The sequence below is a fragment of the Apteryx mantelli genome, unplaced genomic scaffold, assembly GCF_036417845.1.
Source record: "Apteryx mantelli isolate bAptMan1 unplaced genomic scaffold, bAptMan1.hap1 HAP1_SCAFFOLD_34, whole genome shotgun sequence".
Taxonomy (NCBI): Eukaryota; Metazoa; Chordata; class Aves; order Apterygiformes; family Apterygidae; genus Apteryx; species Apteryx mantelli.
The window spans coordinates 4,868,419-4,895,496 of NW_027118693.1; the positions used below are offsets into that span (position 1 = coordinate 4,868,419).

At 49.3% G+C, this 27,078-nt stretch overlaps 1 protein-coding gene and 2 pseudogenes across 1 annotated transcript; all 3 read left to right on the forward strand.

The window, feature by feature from the left end:
* Nucleotides 1-3,918: 3,918 nt before the first annotated feature.
* On the forward strand, nt 3,919-4,767 carry LOC136996354 (olfactory receptor 6J1-like; the record flags this gene model as incomplete). The annotated part of the gene is made up of 1 exon (XM_067317282.1): nt 3,919-4,767. A coding segment is annotated over one exon (849 nt), but the record flags the coding sequence as incomplete, so codon positions are not given.
* Nucleotides 4,768-18,579: 13,812 nt separating this feature from the next.
* LOC136996355 (olfactory receptor 14C36-like) lies at nt 18,580-19,516 on the forward strand (annotated as a pseudogene).
* A 6,159-nt stretch (nt 19,517-25,675) lies between these two features.
* On the forward strand, nt 25,676-26,638 carry LOC136996356 (olfactory receptor 8G50-like; annotated as a pseudogene).
* Nucleotides 26,639-27,078: the final 440 nt, after the last annotated feature.

A 27,078-nucleotide genomic window follows, 5' to 3' on the forward strand; every position in this document is an offset into this window, starting at 1 on the left:
CCTTCTCTGCAGAGCTGCTCTCCAGCTGAGCAGCACCCAGCCTGTACTGGTGCATGGGGTCATTCTTCCCTAGGTGAAGGACTTGGCATTTTCCTTTCCTGAACTCCATGAGGTTCCTCTCTGCCCTTTTCTCCAGCCTGTCAAGATCACTGAATGGCAGGGCAGCCATCTGGTGTATCAGCCACTCCTCCCAGTGCTGTATCATCAGCAAACTTGCTGAGGGTACACTCCTGAAGCCAAGGGCATGGGACAGAGCTTTGTAAGCTCCTGATACGGTTATCCTCCTCCGGGAAATGGTCTTCTGGTTGGGCAGCAAAGTCCTCTTGGCAGGCCAGTGTCTCTGTAGTTTCCTTCTCCCAAGCAGGACCAGGGAGATGCCATGACTTTCTCTGGGTCAAGCCCCAGCCCCTGCTGCAGAGACACATGGCCTGGAAGACCTTAGAGCCAGCCTCCGGGTACACAGAGCAGCAGGAAGTCAAGCTTCCAGCTTCTGCTTGAAAGCCAGTTCATGCTCAAAGCTAACAGGCGTGTTTCCAGGAACCATTTGAAGCACAAGGACAGCAGTTGCCTCAGTGATGAAGGCTTCACACTTGCTCTACAGGCAGCGAAAGCAATGAAGAAAACCCTAGCTGATCAGTTCAGTACTGAGCTCCACCTCTTGGTCACTTCCTTGGGTGTCACGGGCCCTCCTCCCGCTCCTCACCCACTTCTGTCTACCAAAAGCTCTCCCAAGCCTCCTCCACTCTTTCTGTCTCCCCATCACGTTCCCTAGAGCCCTTTGGACCCCTTGTCCCCCTGGTTTGGTCCCATGGGGAAGGAGGGGTCCCAGCATCACTTGTGTGCACCCCTGTGCACCCAGAGCTGCGAGCTGCGGTGGATGGTGCTTCCCCCCACCCAGCAGCACCAGCCATGACCCCAGGGGATGGCTGTGGTGGTGCCAAATGCTCCCACAACTGGGGTCACATCTGGAGCATTACTCCAGCTGTGATTGGAGACTGGCCCAGCAGAGATCCCCACCAGGAACAGCTGCTCTCTGTTCAACCTTGCAATTATAGAAGAATGCTGAATGTGGATAAAATGCCACCCTGACTGGTGTACATGACCACACTCACTAGAGACAGGTGGATATAGTTCATATGGACAATCACTCATAGCACACATTCTTCAGAATTCCTTCACGCAAACCCTTTGCAAGCAAATGCTGTGGTCAAAATGGACCCCAAGATGCAGGAAGATTGGCCAAATGTCTCTGTGCATCAACCCCACACGAGGTGATACATCAGCTGGAAGCACAATGACATGGGGACATGCTTCCTGAAAGACTGGTGAGGAAATTGAGGGGACACTGGGCTACTCCAGCCACTCCTCTGCACCCCCTGGATGTATTGGAAAACGAAGAAATGGGTTGAAACAAGAAGAGATCCAGAGCCCAGCTTAGACAAAGACAGGGTCCAATAGTCCCCTGGGAACACTGGAGTTCAGTAACAAGCCTATGGGCAGAGGCTTGTGCTCTGCTGGGGCTGTCCACACTGAGTACAAAGGAAGTGGACTAAGAACCTGCCTATACTCAGGGAAAGGGAAAGCCTTGCTCAGTGCCACCACGGATGAGATTGCTCTCATTGAACTTTAGGTGAACAATTCAGAGGTCAGAACAGAGGTGCCTAGTCCTAACTTAGATGCATTAAGATGGTAAGAGAGGTCTGCATTATGTTGGCAGTTATAACTCTGAACCCTCAGGTTCACACTTCCTTTTGGAGGGGTAGAAGATAGTCAGGTGGCCCTTAGGAACCAATGTCTCACTGCTGAAGAGCTCCCAGAGGTCTGCAATGAAGATGCCTACATGTCAGTCTGTCACTCCAGCCTCCCTCTGCCCTTAGAGAGGAGGAATCTGTTCCTCTCATCTTCTTTAGAAATCCATTCTGCGAAAAGTTGAATCATGTCCTAAACTCCACTGACTAACCTAAGGCAACCTAAGGTGTCTACCTCTTGAACATTTAAAATCTATCCTTTCAATGTCCAACATTAGAAAGATAAGGCAGGGAGTGTGACAGTAGCTCCACAGAAGCTGCTTTCACAAATTACATTTCTTGATAGCACTTTTAAAGATTTGGTGTTTCTCTCTCTTAGACTGCTTCACAAAATGGATCTACAGTTCTGCAGGGATTAGGTCACCTGGGTACCAGCTATCATTTTAATTAATGTCCTGTCACCCTCTCAGACCGACTCTGCTGAGGAGCATCTCAGGAAAGCACAGGGGACCGTGATTCTTCAGGGAATACCAAAGGGCTTTGGGTGGTTTTACTTGAAAGGAAAAAAAATTCAGAGCTTACTTCTGTCTGGCAGCACAGTGCATCAGAACAAACGGCATTAGCAGCTGACTCAAAGAGGCTCTGCAAGAACCTTGAAATGAGACATGCCAGATTGTTCTCTCAAGGTTGTGGGAGGAGAGGGAAGGAGATGATGGTCTGCAGAAATTCTGCTGGCCTTCTATTTCCCCTTGACAGTGTTTCCTGCACATAGATTAATGTAAGTAACTGCTTTGCTGCATTTCACCTCATTTTTCTTTGATTCTTATTGTTGTTGTTGTTGTTGTTGTTGTTGTTGAGTTCCTAGACTGCCTGCCTGCCTGTGACTGTCCTCCTTTGCCTGTGATATTTCTCAGGCAATGAGACCTTGCTGAACAGTTTGTGTCTATGTGCCTGAGTCTCTGCCCCTTCCTCTGCTTTAGCTTGTTGGCCAGGTCCAGCTAAGCTGCACAGAGTAGTATTGTTCTCTCTTTTGGGCTTATACAAGTTTTGTGAGCAAAAGCAGCAGGATGGAAAGGAGATGGTCTACATAGGGGTAGATTGTCCTGAGAGGACTGCATAGAGAATTCAACATCTTCAAGACCTCAGGTAATGAATTCAGGACCGACTCCATATCAAACCAAGCTTCATCTTTCCAGTGTTCACACACACACACACAAAAAAAGTCTTCTGCAGTTCTGTTTGTTTGCTTGTTTATTTGTTTTGTAAGGTAGGGCTTTTTTTGTCTTATCCCCAACTGATGAATTTCTCTACATATCATTTTGTCTCCTAGGATTTTCTTTTTTTTCTCTCTCCTTTCTATTGCTTGTACTCATTTTTATTTTTCCTTCTGGTGGCCAGCATGTTTTATCAAAACCATTTCTCAGCAAGAAAGATTGCTGCAACTGAAGAAAAATCTGGTTACAAAGATTTCTGCTCTATAGGGAATAGTTCAAGCTTGGAGGGAAAGACCACAGTTTTAATCATAGAATATATGTCTTCCCTCTTTTTGGCTTTGTCCCTCCTATTACCTTTATTTCCCAGTGGCCTCCTCCTTTATCACCATCCTCTTTCTGCTTTCTCTCCATTCCTTACCTAAACAAAAAGTTAATGTCGCTTTAAAGAGATGCTTTTATCTTTCTCCAGGATGGATTTTCTCTCATCCGAAAATACAGATTTAAGATAGACTAGAGAAAGAATGACTGAGAAATGTCTATTTTTTTCTCCATTGGCTATAAAAGGACACTTGAGTGAGGAGCTCAAATGCAAAAACTTACAAGTTGTTAATAGTGGATTCCTACTCTAACCTAGAAACCAAGTTTGCTGTTACTGTTTGAAATGGTGTCTCCTTGCTCTGTGTTGTTTCTCCTTGCCTCTCCTCTCTTCTCTGTTTCCTTAGACTTTTTGTGAGTAACCGCATGCATCTCTTTCATTACACTACATTTCTCTACCTGTCTCCGCTCTCTCTAATCTTCTGAGGAATCGTTTCCTCCACTCACCATCTTCTCTTACTCACCGCAGCTCAGTTGCAGATATGTTGAACCATACGACTGTCACAGAGTTCCTTCTCTTGGGCTTCCCCTCCCTCCACCATCAGGAGTACCTAATAGCAATCACTTTCCTGGCTTCCTGCCTGGTGATCTTAGTTGGAAACCTGCTGATCATTGCCCTCATTCTTTCTGACCGAGACCTCCACAGACCCATGTACTTTTTCCTCTGCAACCTCTCCTCTTTGGAGATCTTCATCACTACATCCATCATACCCAAAACAGTAGCAAGCTTGTTGATGGGCAACAAAACCATCTCCTACCCATTTTGCTTAACTCAGTGCTACTTCTACTCCCTCTTGGGCAACATTGAGTTTGTCCTTCTGGCTGTCATGTCCTACGACCGTTATGTGGCCATATGCTACCCTCTTCGGTACCCCATGCTCATGAACAGCCAGTTTTGTGTTCAGCTCCTGTCGGGGTCATGGACTGCAGGCTTCCTGGCCACCATTGTCCCCACTATCCTAGTTGTCAGGCTGCCCTTCTGCAATGCCAATCGTATTGACCACTTCTTCTGTGACATCGTGCTTTTGATCAAGTTGTCCTGTGCAGACACACGGACTGTGGAGCTGGTAAGTTTCATGAACGCTTCACTCATCCTCTTTGGATCACTGATCATGTCAGCAATGTCCTACATATACATCATTAACACCATCCTTAGGTTACCCTCAGCTTCCTCGCAGAACAAGGCATTCTCCACCTGCTCCTCTCATTTCACCTTTGTCATCTTGGCCTATGGTAGCTGCATCTTCCTGTATGTGCAGCCTTCAACTCACAAAATTTCCTATAACAAAATAGTGTCCCTGCTCAACACAATGGTAACTCCTCTGATGAGCCCCTTCATTTTCAGCCTGAGGAACGAGCAGATGAAGAAAGCTCTCAAGGTGGGCTTGAAGAGAAATGTGATAATCTCCAGAAAATGTTTTTCCTTCTGAGGAAAGATTTTGTAAGTGGAAGGGAAAGGGAGGGGGATGGTACAAATGATTAGGAATCATTTGCTGAAATTCCATCTTTCTTTCTTAGCAGTGTGAAGTTTCATGAAATCACACCAGTTTCTCTCCTGAACCATATCACCATGATAAGACCTAATCCTCAGATAGGGATGCCTTTCAAATGGTCTAAAAGCACTTTACAAACCCTGGTGAATACCCTGGTGATGGTGTTTTCTAAGAGTGGAAACTGAGACAGAAAGCAGCAAGCTGAGGACTTCCTCCTTCCTTGGCACACCAAATTCTCAAGAATAATGCAATTATTCTCAGATCAAGCCAATAAAATAAATGCCCAGCGTTTATAATACAATACTGTTAGAGTCAATACTTCATCTGATAGAACAGATTCACGCAGTAGAATTAGTTTGTCCACTTATAAACATTTGTAACTTAAATGCCCTAAGCTGGGTGCATTGCCTGCCCTCCTTTGATCATGGGGAAGAATCAGCAGTCTAGAGGATTATACCACCTCCTCTTGCGTTAATTTTCCATAGCACTTCAGAGGAACTATACTGAGCATAGAATTGGAAGCTCAACTTTTTCATAGGAAATGCCAGGTGCGCTGAACCACACGCTGGGCAATGTGTTATAATTTGCACAGGTGAGGGACTCTAGCTCAGTGAGGTGCATCCTCTGCAGCCACAAGGATTAGATCTAGGCCTTAAGTTCTCTCCAACCCCTTCACCAAACAAAAGCAAACAAAAAATTCCTTTTCTCTAATCCTTGTCATGGTATTGCCATTTTGTAATTTTCATGGATTCATTTTCATTCATGATTTGCAAGAGAAATATGTTGTTTTGGAATGAGAATCAAAAGCAGTATTTGTTTATCCATTTTAAATAAAAATATGACATTATCATTCTGAGAGACTTTTTTATTATTTAAATCACTCACTCCCAATAGTACAGAAACACAAGATGGATGAGTTTAGTCTTAAATGCCTAGCATGGAAATTTTGAAGGTAATTAGTTGGATGACTCCCATCCCCTTTAAGTTGGCAAAGAATCCCACCAAGACATCTTCAGTGAAGAGACTTTGGAATCACAAGCAGTGCTTTAACTTAGCTATCTTAGACATCTTATTGTGAAAAATCCTCCCCAAAGTCATTGTGGCACTAATGTCTCTGATCTTTCTGGATAGAAAGCTACAGTTTGACTATCTGTGGGAGCGCCACACCTCTGGTTACAGCATAGAAATAACAGAACCTCACTGTTTGTCCACTGCTGCCTCTACACCAATATCTTAGGTGCTTGCTTTGCTCTGACGGCATGGCCTCCAGACTGTTCGCCTTATTTACACCAGGGAAAAGTCCAGGTGCAGTTGTGGGGACAGTTCATTCAGGAATTTGCTTCTTCCATTGAAGGAACAGGTCACTGCAAGAGCTGCCCCTTGCAAGGGGTACAAACAAGACCGTGCTGGGTGTTGCTTCCTCTGCTCTGTGCAGACGTCAAACTGTATTTTATGCCCTAAGGCATGCAGCACATATCCTCACTGCCACACTACAAAACAAAACAAAGCACGCATTTTGTCAGCGGTGATCAACAGCCCTCACTTGATTTCATGTACCTTGAATGGAGGAAGCACACACAAAACGACATGCCTGTGTCTCTGGGCTGCAGGGGTACTACGTGGGCCAGCAGACACCCAGGAGGCCCAGAAGTTAAGCAATATGAGCAGCATTTCCTGACAACAGGGTCTGCTTCCTGTAATAAATGTGCACAGTAAATAACAGACTTTCTTCTGTGGATAAAGGTCCCCTAAATAGCTACCCACTTCCTTGATACCTGAGCTGGATAAATAGTGGATTGGTTTTTTTAATAGGTGAATTGAAAATAAAATAAGTAAATTAAAAAAAAAAAGGTGGACTCTGAGGACTTTGCTAAATGAACACAGAAATATTCTAGTCCACTGCAAACCCTTTCTTAGATCTAAAATGTTATGTTCCTTCTGAAAGTACTGACAACAGAAATTGCATTCACCCCAGCCAGCGAGAGGGTGGCCCTGAAGCTCTTGTGTTGCCTACTCCTGTAAAGGCATCAGTACCACGCTCCATGAATGTGACAGGAGAAAGTAAGTGCCCAAAGTAAGTTTCTAAGATCTGCATGAGAGAACGTAGGCCAGAAATCATTTACATTCCAATACTTTCTTCCCAAAAGACTCTGCCCATGCTGCCATCCAACAGAGTAGGTCTTCTTTCTGCACAAAACTTTCAAACATTTTTGCTTCCTTCTAACAGAAATATGATGATATTCCTCTTCAGTTTCATCCTAAATTAAAAACCAGCTCAAGTGAGATAAATAATTTTCTACAGCTGCCTATTTCTGTTCCCAAGTATGAAGGGAGGCCAAATGATTAACACAAACTAAGACAGCTCAACTCTATGTGTGCAAAGGCCACCCTACCAGACTTCTGCTAAGTCACTGTTTTCACAGAGGGACTCCCTATGATCTTTTGATAATGCACCCTACAAGCTTGGGAAGAGAGTTTCCCCTGTGTCAATATGATTCCAGCCCCCCCCCCAGTTTGTTGTGTGATAAGCACAAAAGAACAATCTACGGATAAGCAGCTTGTAGCTGCATGGGTGCCCTCTTCCCTTTCTGCTCCCTGGAAGATATGGACCTGGCTGCATATTTCAAGCACTACGCAAGTTCAAGACGGAAGTGTCTTCTGGAAAAGGAACGAAGGGGTGGAAAGGGAATGGTCATGAAGGGACAACTGTTGAAAGAGGAAGATAGAATTAAAATTTTCAAAACTACCTCTTCATGCCATGATAGCGACTTCGTTAATCCCATAAACATTACTACACATCTGGCACTGATTTTTTTTTGCCATAATTGTGAATATAATTCATGTACCTGCTTCCCAGCTATCCTAAACACAGGAGTTGTTCCAAAGCTATATTAGAACAGGAAAGTATTAAAACTCAGTTTGTTCTTTCTCGGATCAGGTGACAACAGTCTGCTCAGTTTTGGAATCTATCTCCTGAATACGTCTACTTCATGCAGATCACTTAATCATCTCTCTTGGGCTGAAGGCGCACATTCAGAGAGATGCAGGCATGCATGGTTAAATGCATCTTTTCTGTCATGATATGAAAGATAAAAAGAACTGGTTGGGGATGGGATTATCAATGGCAACCTGAGCATCTTGATTAGAAGAGTGAGGGCTGTGTAAAAGACAGAAAACCCTTTGCTAGGGGTTGGCAGGGTGTTGGGTTTTGGTAAGAGATACACAATGATTAGGGTGCTGTAGAAATTTTTACTACAGGGAGGTGGAAGGAGATGGCTGAGAAAGCCCTCTGTCTGTCTCTGGTAGAAGGGGTTCCCAAAATAGTGAATAGGGTACTAACACATCCCATGCCTGGCAGAATTGAAAGGCATGGGAATGCTGCTCAGCAATCACCAGCATAACAAAGTGGATATTCCCAAGGAGAGTCGTAATGCAGATAACTAGAACCAGTGGGAAGAGGAAGGTCTGAAATTCTGGGACATTAGTGCACCCTAGAAGGCTGCTTTTGGTAACAGATGTCCCACCGTCCCACATCTATTCCATGGGATAGCACTAGATGGCCACTGGAAATGGACATTCATGAAGTTCATTTGAAACACGCTAGTGTAACTTTGTTAGGCTTAAACATGAGAAACAGATGAAACCAGAATACATCATGTGCTCATTCAAAACTTTTGTGCTTAACAAAACTCTTAATTTCTCCTACTAGCCACCCTGTGGATTAGAGGCAGTGACAAGCTCATTAGGGTTCCCACAGTCTTACAAACTCCCAGGGGAAAGTCTCCCAGCATGAAGTGAAATCACAGGACTAAAGTGCCTTGGAGGTTTAATGGGGCTTGCTGAGGGCTGTTAGAGATAGAGCTGCTGCCAGAAGTCCATGTCTTTCACCAGGCACTGATTAGACCAGACCATCAGAGGCACCACTTGCAGGAAGACAAAGGAAAGGGACAGAGGTTCTTCCCTCAAGTAGCACCTTTGATGTGGGGTGCCTCTTCCATTTTTGACACACGTGCACTCACAGAGTTTTAATGCTTTGCTTCAATGCAGTCTGCACATCCCTGCAGCCCCAGCCCTGCGTAACTCTCCCCACATCATCCTCCGTCCTCAAGCAGTGCCTCTCAGGGATGAAATGTAATCCTTGCAACTTCAATCTTCCTGATATTCCTCAGTCCTAGACTGCAGGTCCCCTGCAATATGACCCCATCTGTTGGTACCCAATGTCTTCACAAGGAACCTCATGGTATCCGAAAACTGCTCCGCATCCCCCAGATCCCACTGTTTGAGTGGTGCCTCTCAATCAGAAATCACAAGCCACACTATGTAACACCTGCCCTTTTTATCCCTGAACTTCCACTCACCACCAGAAGTTTTAGTCTTCAGCTCCTTCTTCTCCCAGCTCATAAGGTGGGCACTTGGGATGCTCTGTAGTGTGTAAAGGGCTGGTAAATGAAACCAGGGCATGCAAGAGACTGGCAGCCACCTGCTGCAACAGCTAGATAACAGGCTGGATATCCTAGGACATGTAAAATGGCACTAGACAGCTGCTTAAGCAATTGAAGGCTGGTCGGTGGAGTTACTCCCCAGCCCTATGAACTGAGTACATTTCCATGTGAGATCAACTACGCAGCTCAAGTGGAGGTACCTGCGCAAGAACACCCACAGTCAGGTGTCTAACTCTCTGAACTGAATCTCCTCCGAGGCATCTTCCTTAGGATGATTTGCATCCCATTGGAAAATCAACTTGTTCTCTTCATTGATGGCAAGGGTACATCAAGCTGTGGCTGTCTGCACTTAAAATATCTCCGTTTAGCCAAGGCAGAATCTCTTCCTGGAGGTCTTCATTTCTCAAGGATAGAGAACACTTTTTACATCCAAACCCTCTCCCCACCCCACCCTACCCCACACCTCCCTCCCTAAAGAAGCAAAGCAAAAGAAACAAGACTTGAGAGCTGGAGAAAATGCTTTGCTGTGAGGGTTTCAGATTCTGCCATAGGCACAGGAACTTCCTCCCACGGAGCCCCCTCCCCAGCTAGCAGGGAAGGGCAGGGATGGGGTGCAGTAAGGAAACGTAGCTTGTGAGCTGTATGGCAGGAGCTGTGAGAAGGGGTCGGATAGCAGTGTACTGTTTAATAGACTACAGTCAGGAAGCAATCAAGGGGACATTTTACCCTGAAGAACTTCAAAAATGAACCCTGAAGAGAACAAAATCTACAAAATTGAGACGATAATTGCTGTAAAGGAAGAAAGAAACAGCTGCTGGTAAAATGCTATGGCTGGTCCATAAATTGAACAGTTGCATAGAAGCCTCCCAAGTGTGCACACCTAATTTTGGGGAATGGATTGGGGGAAAAAAGAGGATAGAGGACAGTGCTTTTTACATCGGACTGCCTAGCAATGCCAGCACCCGGGTTTGCCACCAAACCCAACTCAGACTTTGCCATAGGGCAGGTGAGGACCCTGGAGCACTCAGGCAAGTGAGAGCTGGGGCTGGCAGAAGTGCAATACCTGCACAGCTGGAATAGCATCAAAGATAAACTACCTTTGGAACCGCGCTGCTGGGTATGGCATGGCACTATCCTTCACAGAGAGGCTGTTCACTGCCCCTCTCCATCCTGGTGGATAGTAGCAACAATCTTACTAGCCCCGCAGCAAAGCTTCAATGATTGACTTTCCAGCCATAATCCTGCTCTAGATGGCATGATGAAGAAAACAAAGCTTAAAATAGATGAAATCTTCAAAGCTTTTGTACAGCCGGGGGCTAGTGCAGGGCAATTAGCTGCCTGATTTAGAGTTTAGGTCTCAGCTCGGATCTTAGCTTAGCTTAAGCTCAGAGCTAAGATTTAGACCTGAGCTTGCACTAGATGCTCTGACAACTGAAATTAGGTGGAAAAAATTCACCTGCATATCTCCATATTCGTATTTCCTTATTCCTGGGGTAGTAGGACCTTAATATCCCACACCCAGATACTTGATACTCCCAGTCTTTTGCAGTGCAGCCATTTCAGGCCTTCTCTGAATGCCACACAGCTGACACCTGAGAGAGCACTGAGTTACTTGCCAAGGCTTACACTGTGGAGCAGGCAGAAGGCAGAGGCAGGACCTATCAGCCACTTCTGGAGTTGCATCCTGGTTCTTCAAGTGTCCTGTATGAACAGAGAGCAATATGGAGTTCTAACACGAGCACGGAAGTGCAATGAAATCAAACTCCCAATGACACACTGAGGAAGAGTACCAAACTGTCTCTTTTTGGTAGGCAGTTTGCACTATGTTAACCAGATATGGATCTAGAATAAGATGATGTCCAGGATGAGACGGGAGCTGGGGCATTTCTGAGCAAGAAAGGAACAATTTGGCAGAAGCTTTTGCTTTTGCAAAATTGAGTTCTTATGTATATTTCTTTGCTCTATCCAAGCACTGCGTGAAGGCAAACTGGACCTGATTTGTCCTGGGTGAATGCATGTTAAGCCCCATTTCTACAGCTAGAATGGCAGCTGTGATGGGGAATGAGAAACAGAAATGATAACTGCAAATAGCTAAAGAATGGAGGAGGTGCAATCAGTCTCAGACAATTGTATACACCTTGGAGAAAGCTGCAAAGTCTAAGCTGCTCTTCTGTACTTCCTCTGGGGTCCATGGAGAGAGCCTTCCTTAAGGAAATCCATTGCTTTCCCATTCATTTGTGCAGAGCGCTTCTGGGAAATCACTCTCTTCATAATGTTTCCTGCTGGCCAAGGGGACCATGTCTTCATCTGGAGGAAAGATGATGGTCCACAAAGGGAGCAGATACTGCTGGAGTGGTTTCAGCTGCCTACATGAAGTAGGATAAGTCATGCCTCCTAAATTCTACCTTTTCTTCCTGGGGAATCAGAAGAGAGGCTCGATGATAAGGTCAGATGTAGCTATTATATTAAAGACATCTATACTTGGGCAAGAGAGATCCTTCCGCAGACTTTCAGCTGGCAGAATTAGAAAGCAGTGAAGCCACTTCATTCTGACTGGACATAAAGGAAAAAATGACCACGAGGAGAGTCAGGTGCTGGAACACATTGCCCAGACAGGCTATGGAGTGTCCCCTCTTGGAGGTTTTCAAGACGCCACAGGACAAGCCCAGAGCCTCCTGGTCTGACTTCACTACACACCATGCTCTGAGCAGCTGCGCAGCCTGGATGACCTGCCAGGGTTCCTCTCTCCCTTTCACACTCAGTGGAGAGGCAGAGGAGTCTCCTTGTCATGAGGTGCAAGTCAAAGAGAGCTGGGAGGAATCATGCCCTCCTGCTCCCCTTGACCTAAAGCAGGGGCAGAGGAGAACGCTGTGCACCTCCTGTGTAGGAAAGAGGAATCCTGTGTGCGAGTCTGTAGCAGTAACTTGGCTTCCTCTGGCTCCCAGCAAGTCAGGTACCTTTGCCTCTGGGAAAGGTCTGGGTTTCCTCTCTCCTCAGAGGGCAGAGCCTGGCACCTCTGAGGGTGAGGCATGGCATCCCCCATTGCAAGTCTCCAAACGCCTGCTGACTCTGCTTTTCTGCCCACTGACCGCTCATGGAGTGTGCAAGGAGAAGCTGTGGCACCTGTCTCACTCTAGTTCTGCTCCATGAGTTTGAAGAGACCAGTGCTCATTCCCCTGGCTCGTGCTCACTCTTCCTAAGAGCATGCTGAAAGGCCATAGAGGTGTGGGCGAGGGCAGCTCAGAGCTTTCATCCCCACAGGGCTACAGTTACCCAGGGCTCACTTTCTGCAGCACAAAGAGAAGCTGAGCTGCAGCAAGGACCTTCAGGAGACTCACTTGTGCCATAAACACCAGAGACACTGCAGAGCAGGTGACATTCAGGTGCTGCTGAAGACTCACAGCAGGAGATGTGGAAAGACAGTTCGCAGCATCCTAGTCCAGATGCTTTTGCTCCTGGGGATCTGATCCGGTCTGATAAACTCAGAGGAATACATTCCGGACAGCATTGCTAATTGCCGCAGTTGGTTTATTCCTGCTGCGATAGCAGTCCACCTGGTGAGCCCGTCATCGATGTCCACAGCAGTTGGCTAGGTTAACCGTGCTGCACCCAGCACCCACTCCATTAGGGAGGGGGAAATGTTTCGGTTTTGCTGCTGCAGGGTGCGGAGGGTGTTGCGCAGCCTGGCAGCCTGGCACAAAGCCCCCGTCTTATCCAGTTCCCCTCTAGTAAAATAAACCACATCTGACCCAGCATCCCACAACCTTAACAGCCACTCTAGTAACCCTTCACGGGGCTGCTGCCTGTAGCGCCCCTGCTTATCCTGCAGCTCCGATGCTTTAAAATCACTAATAGTTGTGGTCCCTTCAAACTGACTGCATGCAGTCTGGTAAGCCGCTGCTCTGCCACCGGCCGGGCAGCTGCCTCCCCTTCATGCGCCGGGTCTGACTCCGAACCAGGGAGGTCGTCACAGTCCCAGATATTGCCATCCCAAATATTCATTCACCACTTCTAATTTTTCAAATATACTTCAGAAAGGAAACAGACGGGTCTTTTCCAAAGTAGTCGTAAATGCACTCTGTAGTACTGAATGCACCTTTTTGATGAAAAGAAATGAAAAAATGGAAAGGCTGCATCTCTGATTACTATGGTATACTGAACGAAAGTTAGTGTAAGTCTGTACTACTTTTAGAATGACAGCGTATGAAGCAAAAAAAAAAAACCCATGCATTTCTGTTTAATGGTAACTCCTTTATACAACTAAAACTGGAGAGCATAAAAACAAGCACTCAGAAGCACCATCTTCTGCATCTGAAATATAGTCTATCTAAGAAAGAAAACACATGGAAGCTAATATCAAAGGCAATTCACAGGTGGTGGGAAATACAAAGAGCAGTGAGATCAATTTTAGTGTTTACAGAATGCTTTGTCTTTATATATATATATATATTTATTTATTTATTTATTTATTTATTTTTATATATACTCTCCATGATTTCCATCCCGTATTTGATTTGGGCTTTCCTGTCCCATGAGCTGATGCTTAACTAAAGGTGTAAGATACTCCAGATCTTCAGCTTGAATGATTTAGATCATAATAGGTCACCTTTCAGGAAGGGTTCCTTGGAGGAGTTTAATGAAGATAACACTTCTGAGATCTGTCAAATCCCGTTTTCTCAGATGAGAGGCATAGCAGTTGCCTCTCTCTCCTGTTAATAAAGGCTTATTGGGGGGGTACTAGCAATAAACATGATTGGTGTGGACACTCCTTTCTTCTAATATGGCAGTATTCTAGAAACTCTTTGCTTCTAAAGCAGTAGTATCCCCCACTTAGCACTTAATTAACCATCCAAGTAACTCCCCAGTGCAGTGAAATAAGGGGCTGGGGGCGGGGGGGGGCGTGGTGGAAGGCAGAGTCCTGATCTCTCCCTGCCAAAGGGCTCGCTCCTTGGGCATCTCTGCTGCAATCTGCACGCTGCGCACTGCCCCGGGCACCAACACAAGACAGCCAGGGGCTGACATTCAGGTGGAGACCACAGAGAACAGTCTTGACACAGTGAGATATTTTCCTCTAACATAGTTAACAAGGAAATGTTCTTGTCATGACGGAGTGCTCAGAGGAACTCTTGTGAGCGGCGATGCCACAGTTGTTATCTTTCCAAATGGGTAAATAAGGAAAACTCAGAGCAGGAATGGCTCTGTCCAAAGAGTGAGGAGTTGCAGGGACTGTCCCGGGCAGACAGTGGTTTGGGCCACTAAGCTCTGTGCGAGACATAAAAGTATTTCTTTTTAATGGTGTGGGCCTGATTATAGCAAAAATGTTTAGAAAATGTCAATAAAAATGAAACAAGAAAGAAATTTTTAAAAGGATGTAAACAAGGAAGTGTTTAGTCACACTTTTCAGTTTTTAACATTCTTTGTTCTTATAGCCCTCCTTTATTATGTTTTTGTTGTTGTTGTTGTTGTTGTTGTTGCTGGTGGTGTATTTTTTTTTTTTAATATACTGGTCTTCAGAGAGGATTTTGTGTGTGGTCTTTGTTAAGGAAAGTGATTTTCAGAATTGGGGTGGGATGCCGTCACAGGGTCATGGATGTCTGGTGCCATTGTAGGTGCCCTGGTCCCCCCTGCCCAGCCTCCTTCTGCAGCCCTGAGGGGCTCTGGTGTCCCACAGGTCCCCTGTGAGAGTTGTCAGGCCCAGGCAGGTACCTCAGAGACACCGGGGCCTCTCCAAGTGCTGCTGGGTGTTTTTTGGGTAGACACCTGAGCCAGGCCTGGAAAGGTGAAGAACTGTTTTCAACATTCCAAAAATATGAACACACTTTCATCAGCAAAAATGATTGACTAATGTCAATGTCAATGTTTTCCCATGATGAAATAGTGGAAATTTTCAGGAAGAGTATTAATCTCAGGAGAAGAAATGTTGATCTGTCCCCCTCAGCCTGCGTTACCACTGCTCTGTCCGTTATGCTGTGGATGTGGTCTCAGTAATCTCTCACATATTTGCACATGTCCTGATTCAACTGATCATTTCTAAAGGCATCTTTGCATCAGACTGTCTGGACTTAGGCACTTTCCATAGCTGCCCAGTTTTCCTCCTCCCTTTACTCTTTAGCCATTCAGATACCTCTCAACTCTCTGGTTGCTGCTCTGAGCTTCAGAGGGTCTGAAGCTTGCCTCGTCTTTCAGGAGTCGTATTGTCTCTTTAGCCAACTCCTTAGCTGTGTTTCCGTCTCTCCTTTCCTATCTATCATCTGTCAAAAACATCTCAGGGAAAGTTTTTCTTGTGGAAAGTTGACCTCACTGGAGGCAGCTTGGCCTTAACATATAGTTGGGGAGTGTATTTTGTATTTTATTAAATTCTATCACCTGTTGTATTTGTTTATTTGCAGTTAAGAAAAATCCTCCTGTATCTGCAACTAGTTCTCTAAGGAAAGTAGGTGGGAATCAGTACATAGGAGCTGTAGCATTCAGCTACAGACTTGGGTGGAAAAGGTGTGCTCTAAGCCGCCAGTGTCTGATGAGGGAAATGGCAGGGCTGGGGAGGTGAGGAGGAAGGCTGTCCGTAAACATCTCACATGAAGGATGCTGCTTTTCCTACATGTCCAGACTTCCTTAGGGAAAATGAATTCCCTTCTTGTCCCTGGCCACGTGTCCTGCCCAGTTAAGAGATGGGAATAGGGGCTTCCAGAGTGAGACACTGCGACCTCTTGCAGATAAACGTCCTCTGATGAGACAAACTGAAATGCTGGAATTGGTCTGTCTTCAGTGTTTAGAGAGATCATCAGTGCTTATTTTAGTCTTCCTCAAAGAACATTTCCCAGGAGGAGGGAGTACAAAGGACAAATTAAGTCACATCTTCAGCTGGGCCGCTGTTCCCAAGGGGGGCCAGGCTCCTGGGACAGAGGGAGCTCCTGGCAACCTGGCAGCACTGCTGAGAGACAGCTGCGTGCAGGAGCAGCTCTTCTGCAAAGAGCAGCAGGGCTCCAGGCACTACCTGCAAGTGCCAAGATGAGATGAAGAAGATGAGCAAGATGAGTGAGACAGAAGTTCAAGGCAATCAGGAGTGGGTAGACGGCTGAGAGCTCACTGGAGGAGAAATCTTCACAGCCCCTAACACAGTAAGTCTCTGGCTGCAGGGCAATGCAGCTGAGGCATCCTGAGGTTTTCTCTAAAGCTAGCACATCCCATGGCTGATAGGGTCTGTCAGGATGGGTATCCCAGTCCCTCCTGTGTGGGGCAGGAGATGCTTTAGAGCAGGGATTCCCAGCCACTTCTTCAGAGGGGAAACGGCGTCCTGTTGCCTTCTCCCAGGGACGCTGCAAGGGTGTGAAGCAGGGGTGTGCACACAGGTCTGCTCAGGGCTGTAACTCAGAGCAGTGTCCCTGTGCCCCAGGGTGCTGTGTGTCCGGGACAGTGACTCTGCCGCCTGTGAAGGTCAGCACTCAGCCTGCCCAGGGAACTCCCCACGGTGCTGTGGGGAGAAGCTCTGGGTGGGATGATTGACTGCCAGCAGGACATGTTCATTCTCCTGTTGAGAGGGTGCTGCATGGGTCAGGGCTGCTCTCAGCTCTGGCTCACCCTGAGAACATTTCTGGAGGTGGCTTTCCAAAAGGAAGGTCAAGACAGGCATATCTGAAAGGGAATCAGGAGTCTCTGCTTTCAGTTTTATTCTCTTTGTTGGGATCTGTCAGGTTTAAACAGGGGATTGAGACTGCAAAATAGTGACAGTGAGAGAGGAACAAATGCCTTCATGCACCCCCTCAGCCTACAGACAAAACCAGCATCACCTTTACAGCTTCATCAAGGTTTCTCTCAGCTGCTCCTTAGCCCCTGCAAACACCGAGGTGCCCCTGGGCAGTGCCCTGCCCCCAGGAGGTGTCTGCAGGGCAGAGCTGAGCAACCAGTGGGTGGGATGGGGTCTGTGAGCACTGACATGCCATGTGGGACAGAGAAAGAGCTGCCTGCAGGCACAGCTCCAGGCAGCAGAGTCACGGTCAAAGAGTGAGAGGAAACTACAAGCTCCAATGTCTCATCTCCTCTCCCAGCACAGCCCTCAAGGCTGTGGGGTCCAGGGCATGGGCTGTTTCCTCGCAGATGGACATCCAGAGAGGAGAAACTCCTGAGTGTCCCCTGTCTCTCCATGTCCCTTCTTCCTTTAGAAGAAATATCATGCTATTGCTGTGTGTTTCCCACCTGTCCATGCTGCCCTTGTCCTTCCCCTTGGACTCTCTGGGCAGGGGCATTTCAGAGGCAATTCAGACACCAATCCTGCAGGTGCTGCCTTGCAGACATGTCCTTGGCATTGAAGTGCCCAAGTGCCCCTCTAAACTGTGGGGCTCTGGGCAATGCCGTTTGGGGGCTGGGAAGGAGCCAACTCTCTCTTCAGGACACCCCATCTTTAGGATGTCTGACTGTTTCTCGGGGGTGTCTGGCTGAGCTTCAAGCTGCCCTCCAGAAGGGCACAGTTCTCCCATTGCATCTGGGTGTTATCTAGGTGCCCCATGCAGAAACCACCTAGATGCTAAGGCCGTGAAAATACTGCATGTGGGCAACTGGCAATACTCCGATGTCTTCCTGGCTAAAAGGGGAGTGCTGAGACCTTCCTCAGATACTCTGAGAAAGGCTCCCGGGCTTGGTGATCTGCATTTTGAAACTCGATTCCTCTGCTCTCAGCAGAGTCTTTTCTTTTTATGGTAACATGAGTTCAGAAGTCCTCCGCCTCAGAGGTGCAAGCACAGGGCAGCTGGGAACAAGACTGATGGACACGCCAGCTCTCCTTGCTCTGCACTAAAGACAGAGTGAAGCCTTTGGCCTCTCAGGAATCACAGCTATTCACTCTAAGTGCAGCTGCAGTGCTGAGGATCTCTGTCTCCAAGAATCCTCCTCAGGGGTGACAGGGGAATCTAAAAGAAAACAAAAGAATCCTTAAAGCTATTGAAGAACACACATTGTCTAGAACGGAGAGTGAAGATGCTGGAAAGCCCTTCAACATTGTGAATGGATGAAATCAGACTAAAACTGTGACTTTGAAAGTTTAGTCACCTGTGCTCCCATGTTCCCACTGCTGTGGGTCAGGACTGCCTCCTCCGGAGCCCATGGGAAGAGGCCCCTGCTCCTCATGGCAAACTCAGGCAGCACAAAGGGGAGCTCAAGCCATGGAGCTCAGTGACGGTCCTGGCAAGATGAGGAGAGATAATGTGTATGTTTGGGGGGGTTCTATGCAAAACTATTGCTCATACAAAACTGTCTCCTGTCTTCTCACTGTCTCCTCTTCCTTGGATAGTCACAGTGGGCCCTGAGGGAGCAAATGCCCAACAGCAGCTCCCCCACTGAGTTCCTCCTTCTGGCATTTGCGGACACACGGGAGCTGCAGCTCTTGCACTTCTCGCTCTTCCTGGGCATCTACCTGGCTGCCCTCATGGGCAATGGCCTCATCATCACTGCTGTAGCCTGCGACCGTCGCCTCCACACCCCCATGTACTTCTTCCTCCTCAACCTCTCTGTTCTGGACCTTTGCTCCATCTCCACCACTGTGCCCAAATCCATGGCCAATTCCCTGAGCAACACCAGGGCCATTTCCTACTCAGGATGTGCTGCTCAGATCTTTCTGCTTGTCTTTTTGGTCTCAGCACAATATTCTGTTCTCACAGTCATGGCCTATGATCGCTTTGTTGCTATCTGCAAACCCCTGCACTACGAGACCCTCATGGGCAGCAGAGCTTGTGTCAAAATGGCAGCAGCTGCCTGGGCCAGTGGTTTTCTCCATGCTGTGCTGCACACTGGAAACACATTTTCACTACCACTCTGCCAAGGCAACGTCGTGGAGCAGTTCTTCTGTGAAATTCCCCAGATCCTCAAGCTCTCCTGCTCAGACTCCTACCTCAGGGAAGCTGGGCTTATTGTCATTACTGCCTGTCTATTCTTTGGGTGTTTTGTTTTCATTCTTCTGTCCTATGTGCAGATCCTCACAGTCGTGCTGAGGATCCCCTCCGAGCAGGGTCGACAAAAAGCCTTTTCCATGTGCCTCCCTCACCTTGCTGTCGTCTCCGTGTTTGTCAGCACTATCATGTTTTCCCATCTGAAGACCCCCTTCCATGTCTTCCCCAACTCATGATCTGGTGGTTGGAGTTCTGTACGTGGTGGTGCCTCCAACACTGAACCCTCTCATCTACAGCTTGAGGAACAAGGAGCTCAAGGAGGCACTGAAGAAATTGATTCCACTGGGACAATGTCAGCACCCATAACTGTCCCACATGCATCCACTCATCGTTCACAGGGTATCTGGCATCAAGACTTTATGTTCTGGTCTTTCTTTCCTACTTTTTTACATCATTGTTAAAAGAACAATTGTTTTGCTTCATACCACTTTCCTCAGGAAACTCTCATTTGAATCTGACGCAGAGACCGTGTTGAAGCAGGAAGCCAGGCTTCCCCCTTCATCAGCAGAGATGGGGGAACCTCGGAGCCCGCTAGTCTGAGCTCCCTCAGATGCCCCCAGTGCAATGAGGGGAGTTTCCCTTTGTAGTGTCGCTTTCAGCACTGACACTGAGGGAGTTAAGGGGAACAGAGTCAGGCTTGGATGAGCACAGGTGGACTGAGACCATGGGTCCTGTGTCCATTAGGAGAGCAACACTCAAAGCAGAGCAGGAGCAGAGAGGAGGGGAGGGGAGGAGAGTCCGGACACAGCTTGTGGGGACAGAGCCTGTGCTCCTCACAACCATCCCCCCACTGCCACAGCAGGAATTTCTGGGTTGCAGCCTTTGCATGGGACCAGCAGCTTTCCTGGAGACACATCCAGCAAAGCCAGCAGGACTTTCTCCTTCCAGGGCTAGTCTCCCTATTTCCACCTGGTCCTGCTGTGCTCTAGTGTGGCTATATGGGCTAAGCGCTCTCCTAACGTGGTGGTGGTAGCATTGTGCTTCCCTGTGCATTCCTGTGAAGACAGGCAGGAGCAGGCTTTGGGCACCTTTATGCCTGAGCTGGCCTCCAGAACAACATTTCTATAATAAAAGGGGATCTCCTCTGTGATGTGCCTGAAGTCTGGCCTTTCTTCAGAAGGGGGAGTCAAGAATACTCCCAAGGGATTGCACCACAAAAGGGCTTGCTGTTCTGCTTGTGAACTCCGTGGGCTCTGGAGGACAAGCTCAGAGTCTCCAAGTGATCTGTTAGGAACCACAGATTGGATTTGGGGCTCATTTCTCAGTGACCAGTGCCAGTGGAGATGGAGAACAGTCTCTGAGTTGCCTACCCAGGGCTATCGCACAGGTGACAGTGCTGATGGCAGATGGCCACTCTTCTGGAGGGGAATCTGAGCCCCCAGGAGAGCTCAGGGGATCTCCAGGGACAATGTGTGCCTGGGGGTAGGCAGTGAGTGGAGCCTCACAAAGTGAGAGACAGTCCATGGTGGAGTAAGCAGAATGTACAGCACTAAATCCAGGTATGCCCAGGGAAAGGAAGGCTCTGCAACCCGCGGAGAGGCAGTGGGGAGCCAGGAGGACCGGGAAGGGGGCCTGGAGAGGGATTCGTGCACTCTCCGTGAAACACCACAGGCTACAGTTAGTGCCCACCCAAACACATCTCCTGCCATTGCAGACACCTGGGGGTCACTCTGAACACTGTCCATGAGCACAGGCACATGCCAGCAGTGTCAGTGGTGGTGATGCCTGTGTGGCTGGGCCCTCTTGCCACCTGAGCAGCATGGCCAGTGCCGAGTCAGGAGTTCCCCTGTGGCCCCACAGTTCGCTCACGCTGCAGAGCAGCAGTGTCAGCGTGGGGCCCTGCGGGGAGCACCAGGGAAGGGTGCAGGCAGGGCTGGACAGGCCAGCATGGACATTCGCACGTGGGGAAAAGCTCTGTGGGGAGCAGGGATGTCCCAGGAGAAAAGCAGGGCAGCATTCAGCGATGGAAAATGAGAACGAGAAACAGGTTTCTCTGTGGCGCAGCTCGGGGCAGGCTGCTCTGTCCCTGCGGCAGCAGGAGGTGCCGGAGGGGCTGCAGGGCCAGGGCTCTCGTGCTGTGCTGGTCAGCGCGGTGGGCATGGAGGGTCTGCAGGCAGACAGGGAGGGGGATCTGCTGGACACAAGAGCAGGGGAGACAGAGAGTGATGGGTGTCATTGCGGGGCCTCCTCCCCCTTGCCGGGGAGCTGCTGCCCTTGTCCTTGGGCCTGGCCTGAGTTACGCTGTGGACATGCCTGTGCCTGGCCCTGCCCCTCTCAGGCCCTCACCCAACACAGTCCCCGTCCTGCTGACCTGACTCCCCATCTCTACCTCGGACATACCTGTGCACTGCAGTCAAAAAAGCGTTGGCAAAGAAAGGTGGATGCAAGCAGATCCCAGAGAAGGCTGTGGGCACAAAAGGTCCCCATACAGCCCCACAGCAACTCTTGCCTGACAGCCAGATTAAATATGGAAGGAATGATTTGGGTTTGGACCCGCTATGCAGCAACCACTGCACAGAGTGTTATCTGGATGAAAAAGTGAAGGCAGCCCCTTGGGTCTGGTTTTACGATGGGCAGTTAGGAGAGCAGGGCTTTCTGTATCACAGCTCAAGTGTTTATGCACCATTTGTGACTGGGTTGCTGCTACAAAGAGTATGCTGTCAGGAGCAGCAAGAGCGGAGCTGCTGCATATGGGAAGGGGATCTGGGAGCCGAGGATGGCGGCAAGGCAGGCAGGGCAGTGACCCACTGGCGAGAGGTGCCATCCTGCAGTGCCCGGCCAAGAGGAGCAGAGCAGGTTTGGGGATGGTAACCGGCATCAGGCACAGCCCAGTGATCACCAGGCAAGACCGTAGGGCTCCAGCCAGCCCTGCTTGGCATGGGAGGTTGCACTAGAGACCTCCAGAGGTCCCTTCCCACCAAAACTCCTCTGCCACTCCATGAATGGAAAGACCATGGGCACAGAGACAGGCTCTGCCCGTCCCCCAGGATGCTCTGCCAGTGGGTGAGAGGCAGAGCCCTTGGCCATCCCCACGCTTCCTCGTCCTCCTCTGCCTCTGAGTGGGACATCGCCTGGGTCCAGATAGGGCCCCGCTCATGGCCCCAGCGCAGGTTGCTCCCTGCAAAGGGTGAAACCCTGACATTCCCAACACGGAGCTGACGCCAAAGCAGCATCCAGAGCCCAGCCAGCCCCAGAGCCATCAGCCCTCCCTGGCCCAGCCACAGGGCCCTGAGAAGGACTGCTCACCCTGCCCCACTGTTCCCCTTTCCCCTGTGGTCAGCAGCAGCTCTGCCTGGCCAATGTGGGGACTGTGGACCCCACAGGACTGGTGTCCAGAGGTGCCGGGGCACTGGGCAGCCCTGTAGGCGTGTGGGGTGTTCCCCGCTGTGCAGGCACAGACGTGTGCAGGTGAGCTGTGCTGCCCCAAGGCAGGCAGGCAGTGTGGCCAGCAGCATGGCATTGGGGGGCTGTTGGGGACCGCCAGCTCTTCCCCCACCAGGGCCTCTATCAAGCACTTCGTGGAGGGGTCGGAAGGAGAAGGCTCCCTCCCGATGCTGCTGGCTGTCTGGCGAGAGCTCAAGTGGGCTCTGCCAGATGGGGATGCCGGCAGGGCCTGGGACGCTCTGTTTCCACCCTGCCCCACTCCCAGAGTCCAATACTCTATGACCAGGGTCTCTTACTTTTCCCATGCAGAGAGGAGGTAATGCTTAATATCAAATGTACGTATCTGAAGACATTTGACATTACATGTGATTTGAATTTAGCAGAATGATACAGCTATATACTGAAATCACAACACACGTCTAACTTAAACTTAGCAGAACATTGCAATTGCAATATACAGTTGGGACACAGTGCAAATGTGATTCCCGTTACTGGTCCCTGTAACATGCTGGAAGCCATGGAGGCTCATGGGCATCTCCCAAACACAAGAGATGGACACAAACCGGGGGGGACATATCCATAGCTCCGCTCCATTCAGCCCCCAACCTGCCAGGCCCCTGCATCTCAGGGCGCAGAGCCTGGCACCCAAGGGAAGGGGGGGGGCTCATCCTGTCCCACAGCACAAGTCTGCATGCCTGGGAGGAAGTGCCTGTGACTCGGCCTCTCCCTTCCCACTGACCATCATGGGAGGCTGGGGGACCAGCTCAGGCCATCAGGGCTCTCGAAACCTGAGAGAGTCAGTGAACAGACAGTCATCTGCAGGGAGGTGAGGGGAAGCCCATGCATGGGATCTCTCCTCCTGACTTTTCCTCAGGAGTTTGGAGGAGTCCTGATGATTTCTCTGCCTCAGTTTCCTTTTCAAAGGGGCATGTCCCAGGTTTAGAGCGAATGAGAGTTATGGGGAGAGCCACATGCCAGAGGAGTTTTCAAAGTTTCCAGGAGCTCAGAGGTTTCATTCTCCTGCCAATTAAGCACTGTTCTTTCTCTGCAGTCCCTGGGGAGAGATGAGCTGCAGCTTTATCCTTCAGAGACTCCTTAGTGCTATTAACCCCAGGACAGTGTGGAGAGCAGGGGGCATTCATGTGCTGCTGGACACATGCCAAGGAGCTGCTAGAAGAAGATGGCAAGGGCAGAGCAATGCCTGAGCCCTGGGACAAGGTTTGCAGAGAGCTCAAGGAAGAGAAGGACATGGTGGGGAAGAGACAGGAGCTGAGACCTCAGCTTGATCGTCCTTCCCAGGAACAATCAGCACAGAGGTCGTCACATCATCCTGAGGATTGCAGCTTTGTGTTGTGTCTTCTGAGTCAGGTCTGTTCCTCTGGAGCTGGTGAGGCTTTGCATGGTGGCACCTCTGGGCAAGAATGGTACGGGCATGTCCTTTTTTGCATGTCTTTCCCCCACCATCTCCCTCTTCCCTCTACGCATTTCCTCGATTCCCTTGTTTGATGAGCAGAGTGCTGGTGAGCTTGCCAGTGGGTGCAGAGTTAGACTTTATGCCTTTGCTGCTCCTGGGCCACCCCAGGGCCCTGCCGGGGGCACCCACACCTCAGCTGGGAGGTGGGATCCAGGTAGAGGGCTGTGTTTCTCCAGCAGGGAATTCCCTGGCCATGCACACGGGCATATCGCAGAATCACGGAATCGCTGAGGTTGGAAGGGACCTCTGGAGATCATCTAGTCCAACCCCCCTGCTCAAGCAGGGTCACCTAGAGCACATTGCACAGGATTGTGTCCAGGCGGGTTTGGAATATCTCCAGAGAAGGAGACTCCACCACCTCTCGGGGCAACCTCTTCCAGTGCTCTGTCACCCTCACAGTGAAAAAGTATTTCCTCATGTTCAGATGGAATTGTCTGTGTTTCAGTTTGTGCCCGTTGCCTCGCATCCTGTCGCTCGGCACCACTGAAAAGAGTCTGGTCCCATCCTCTCGACACCCTCCCTTCAGATACTTGTACACGTTGATAAGATCTCCTCTCAGCCTTCTCTTCTCTAGGCTAAACAGGCCCAGCTCTCTCAGCCTTTCCTCATAAGAGAGATGCTCCAATCCCCTAATCATCTTTGTAGCCCTTGGGCATATCTTGGGCATCTGCCTTTAACAGGAGGGGAACAATGCTTCTTCCCAATCTCACCCAGCACTCACCATGGAGACACCCACCCCTGCTCCCAGCAAAGCTGCTCAGGGAGCCTCGCGAGTACAGCTGTCAGGGCTGAGGTCCAGCTGCTGGGCTGCACCGCGAGGCAGCCCCAAAGCCCTCAGAAACCATTGCTGAGGGGGGAACTACACAAAGCGAATGATCTTCCCTGTGCTCTTCTCTTCCACCCTGCTCAAAATCTCTCTTGCCCATATTGGCTGATCAGCTCAGGTGTCCATCTTCTCTCACATCTATCTCACTTGTCTCTCTCAAGCCTGTGGGGGGGGGGGGGGCTCTCTGAGAGCCTTCTCACGCAGTCATGCTGCACGGTGCCATTGATGTCAACTCCTGATCCACACACTGTCAAAGGAAGCATGCAGCCTGTCCCTTCCAAGACAAGTGTTTCAGAGAGCTGAAATCAGCTGCTTGGTGCAGTGCCCCTCCTCCTCCTTTGGGGAGAAAGGGCTTCTGGCATGATGTGCTCACATAAAGGGATTTTCTTGCCTGGTAGGGACTGTGGTTGCTCTTCAGAATAACTTCAGGTGTAGGAGAGACCCTGTCACAGGCTGAGTGAATGCTTTCTCTCCTCTAACCCCCCCCGCAAGCAGGAAATGAGCACCTCCGTGGAGCAGCTCACCTCTGTGGTTCCCCTAGAAGGGGCTTCTCTTTAGATACACGGCTTAAGTCTCCGGGAGAACCATATTCTCTCCTTTCCCTAGTCCTGGAGGCCATAAAGCGGACACAAACACAGTCAGAGAAGGGCCAAAGTCCGTGTTTTCTCTGACAGAAACTTCCTCCACAATTCTTTTATACAAGAACAAAAGAAAGAAATGAATCCTCTTTCTTGTAGGTTGCCTTGCTGGCAAAAGAGGAATGAGGGACCTGCGGTGATTCATGGAGAAAGGGGAATGGGACAACCACACATCACCAGTAGAGTTTCTCCTGTTGGGAATGGAGAGTGTCCCCTCACTCCAGACACCACTCTTCCTCCTCTTGCTTATGATCTACTTGGTCATCGTGTCTGGGAACATCCTCACTGTTGTGCTCGTGGTGGCAGACCAGCATCTGCACGCTCCCATGTACTTACTTCTTCCTGGGCAATCTGTCCTCCTTGGAGACTTGCTACAGCTCCACCATCCTGCCCCGGCTGCTGGCCAGCTTCCTGACTGGGGACAGGACCATCTCTGCTCATGACTATATGGCTCAGCTCTATTTCTTTTTGGTTCTTTTGCAGCTACTGAGTGTTTCCTGCTCACGGCCATGGCCTGCAATTGGTACTTGGCCATATGCCAGCCCCTGCTCTATGCAAGCCTCATGACCTGGAAGGTCTCTCTATGGCTGGCAGCAGCATCGTGGCTACTGGGATTCCTTCTCACTACAATAGCCACTTTTTTCTTATCCCGCTTAAGGTTCTGTGGCCCCAAGGCAATGGACCACTTCTTCTGTGATTTTATCCCTTTGCTGGAGCTTGCCTGCAGTGACACCAGTGTTGTCAAACTACTAGGTTTCACACCGTCTCTCTTGGATGTAGTCTCCCCCTTCCTATTCACACTGGCATCCTATGTGTGCATCATAGCTGCTGTCCTGAAGATCCCATCTAGTGTGGGCAGGCAGAAGGCCTTCTCCACCTGCTCCTCTCACCTCACCGTTGTCACGGTTTTCTATGGCACCCTCACTGTTGTCTACCTGATAGCCAGAACAGCCCCTCTGAGGCAGCTCAACAAAGTCTTCTCCTTTTTCTACACCGTCCTCACGCCCCTGCTCAACCCTCTCATCTACAGCTTGCGGAACAGGGAGGTCAGGGAGGCCCTCAGAAAAGTGGTCAGGAATGCTCTGGCTTGTACCCAGAGCTCATAGCAGTTTTGCACTCCTCTGTACAACACACTGCTGGTTCTGCAAAGTAGTAAGGTCAATATGGGAAATAGTAGGCTGCACATTAGGTATCCCCTGAGAGGAACACAGCAATGAGAATATTGGTGGAAAGCAGAAGGGAAGAGAGGATATTAAATCGATTAAATTGCATGGTTTAGAAGGGAAGGGAAATAATGTCCCATTCTTGTTGCTTCCTTGACAGACAATAAAGTGGTGTTGCTGTGCATGGGAAATTTTACAATGTTGTCTTTTTTTCTTTTTTCTTTCTTCCTCCTGTGTTGAGAGGGAATTCATCTGGGGTGAAATGTGAGCGGACAGGGAGGGAGATGGGGAGTGGCAGTACTTTCCTGACTGCAGGTTCCTTGGATGAGAGCCATTCCCTTCTGCTGTGACCACTTCCAGGGTAGAGGTTGGTGCCTCAGCCC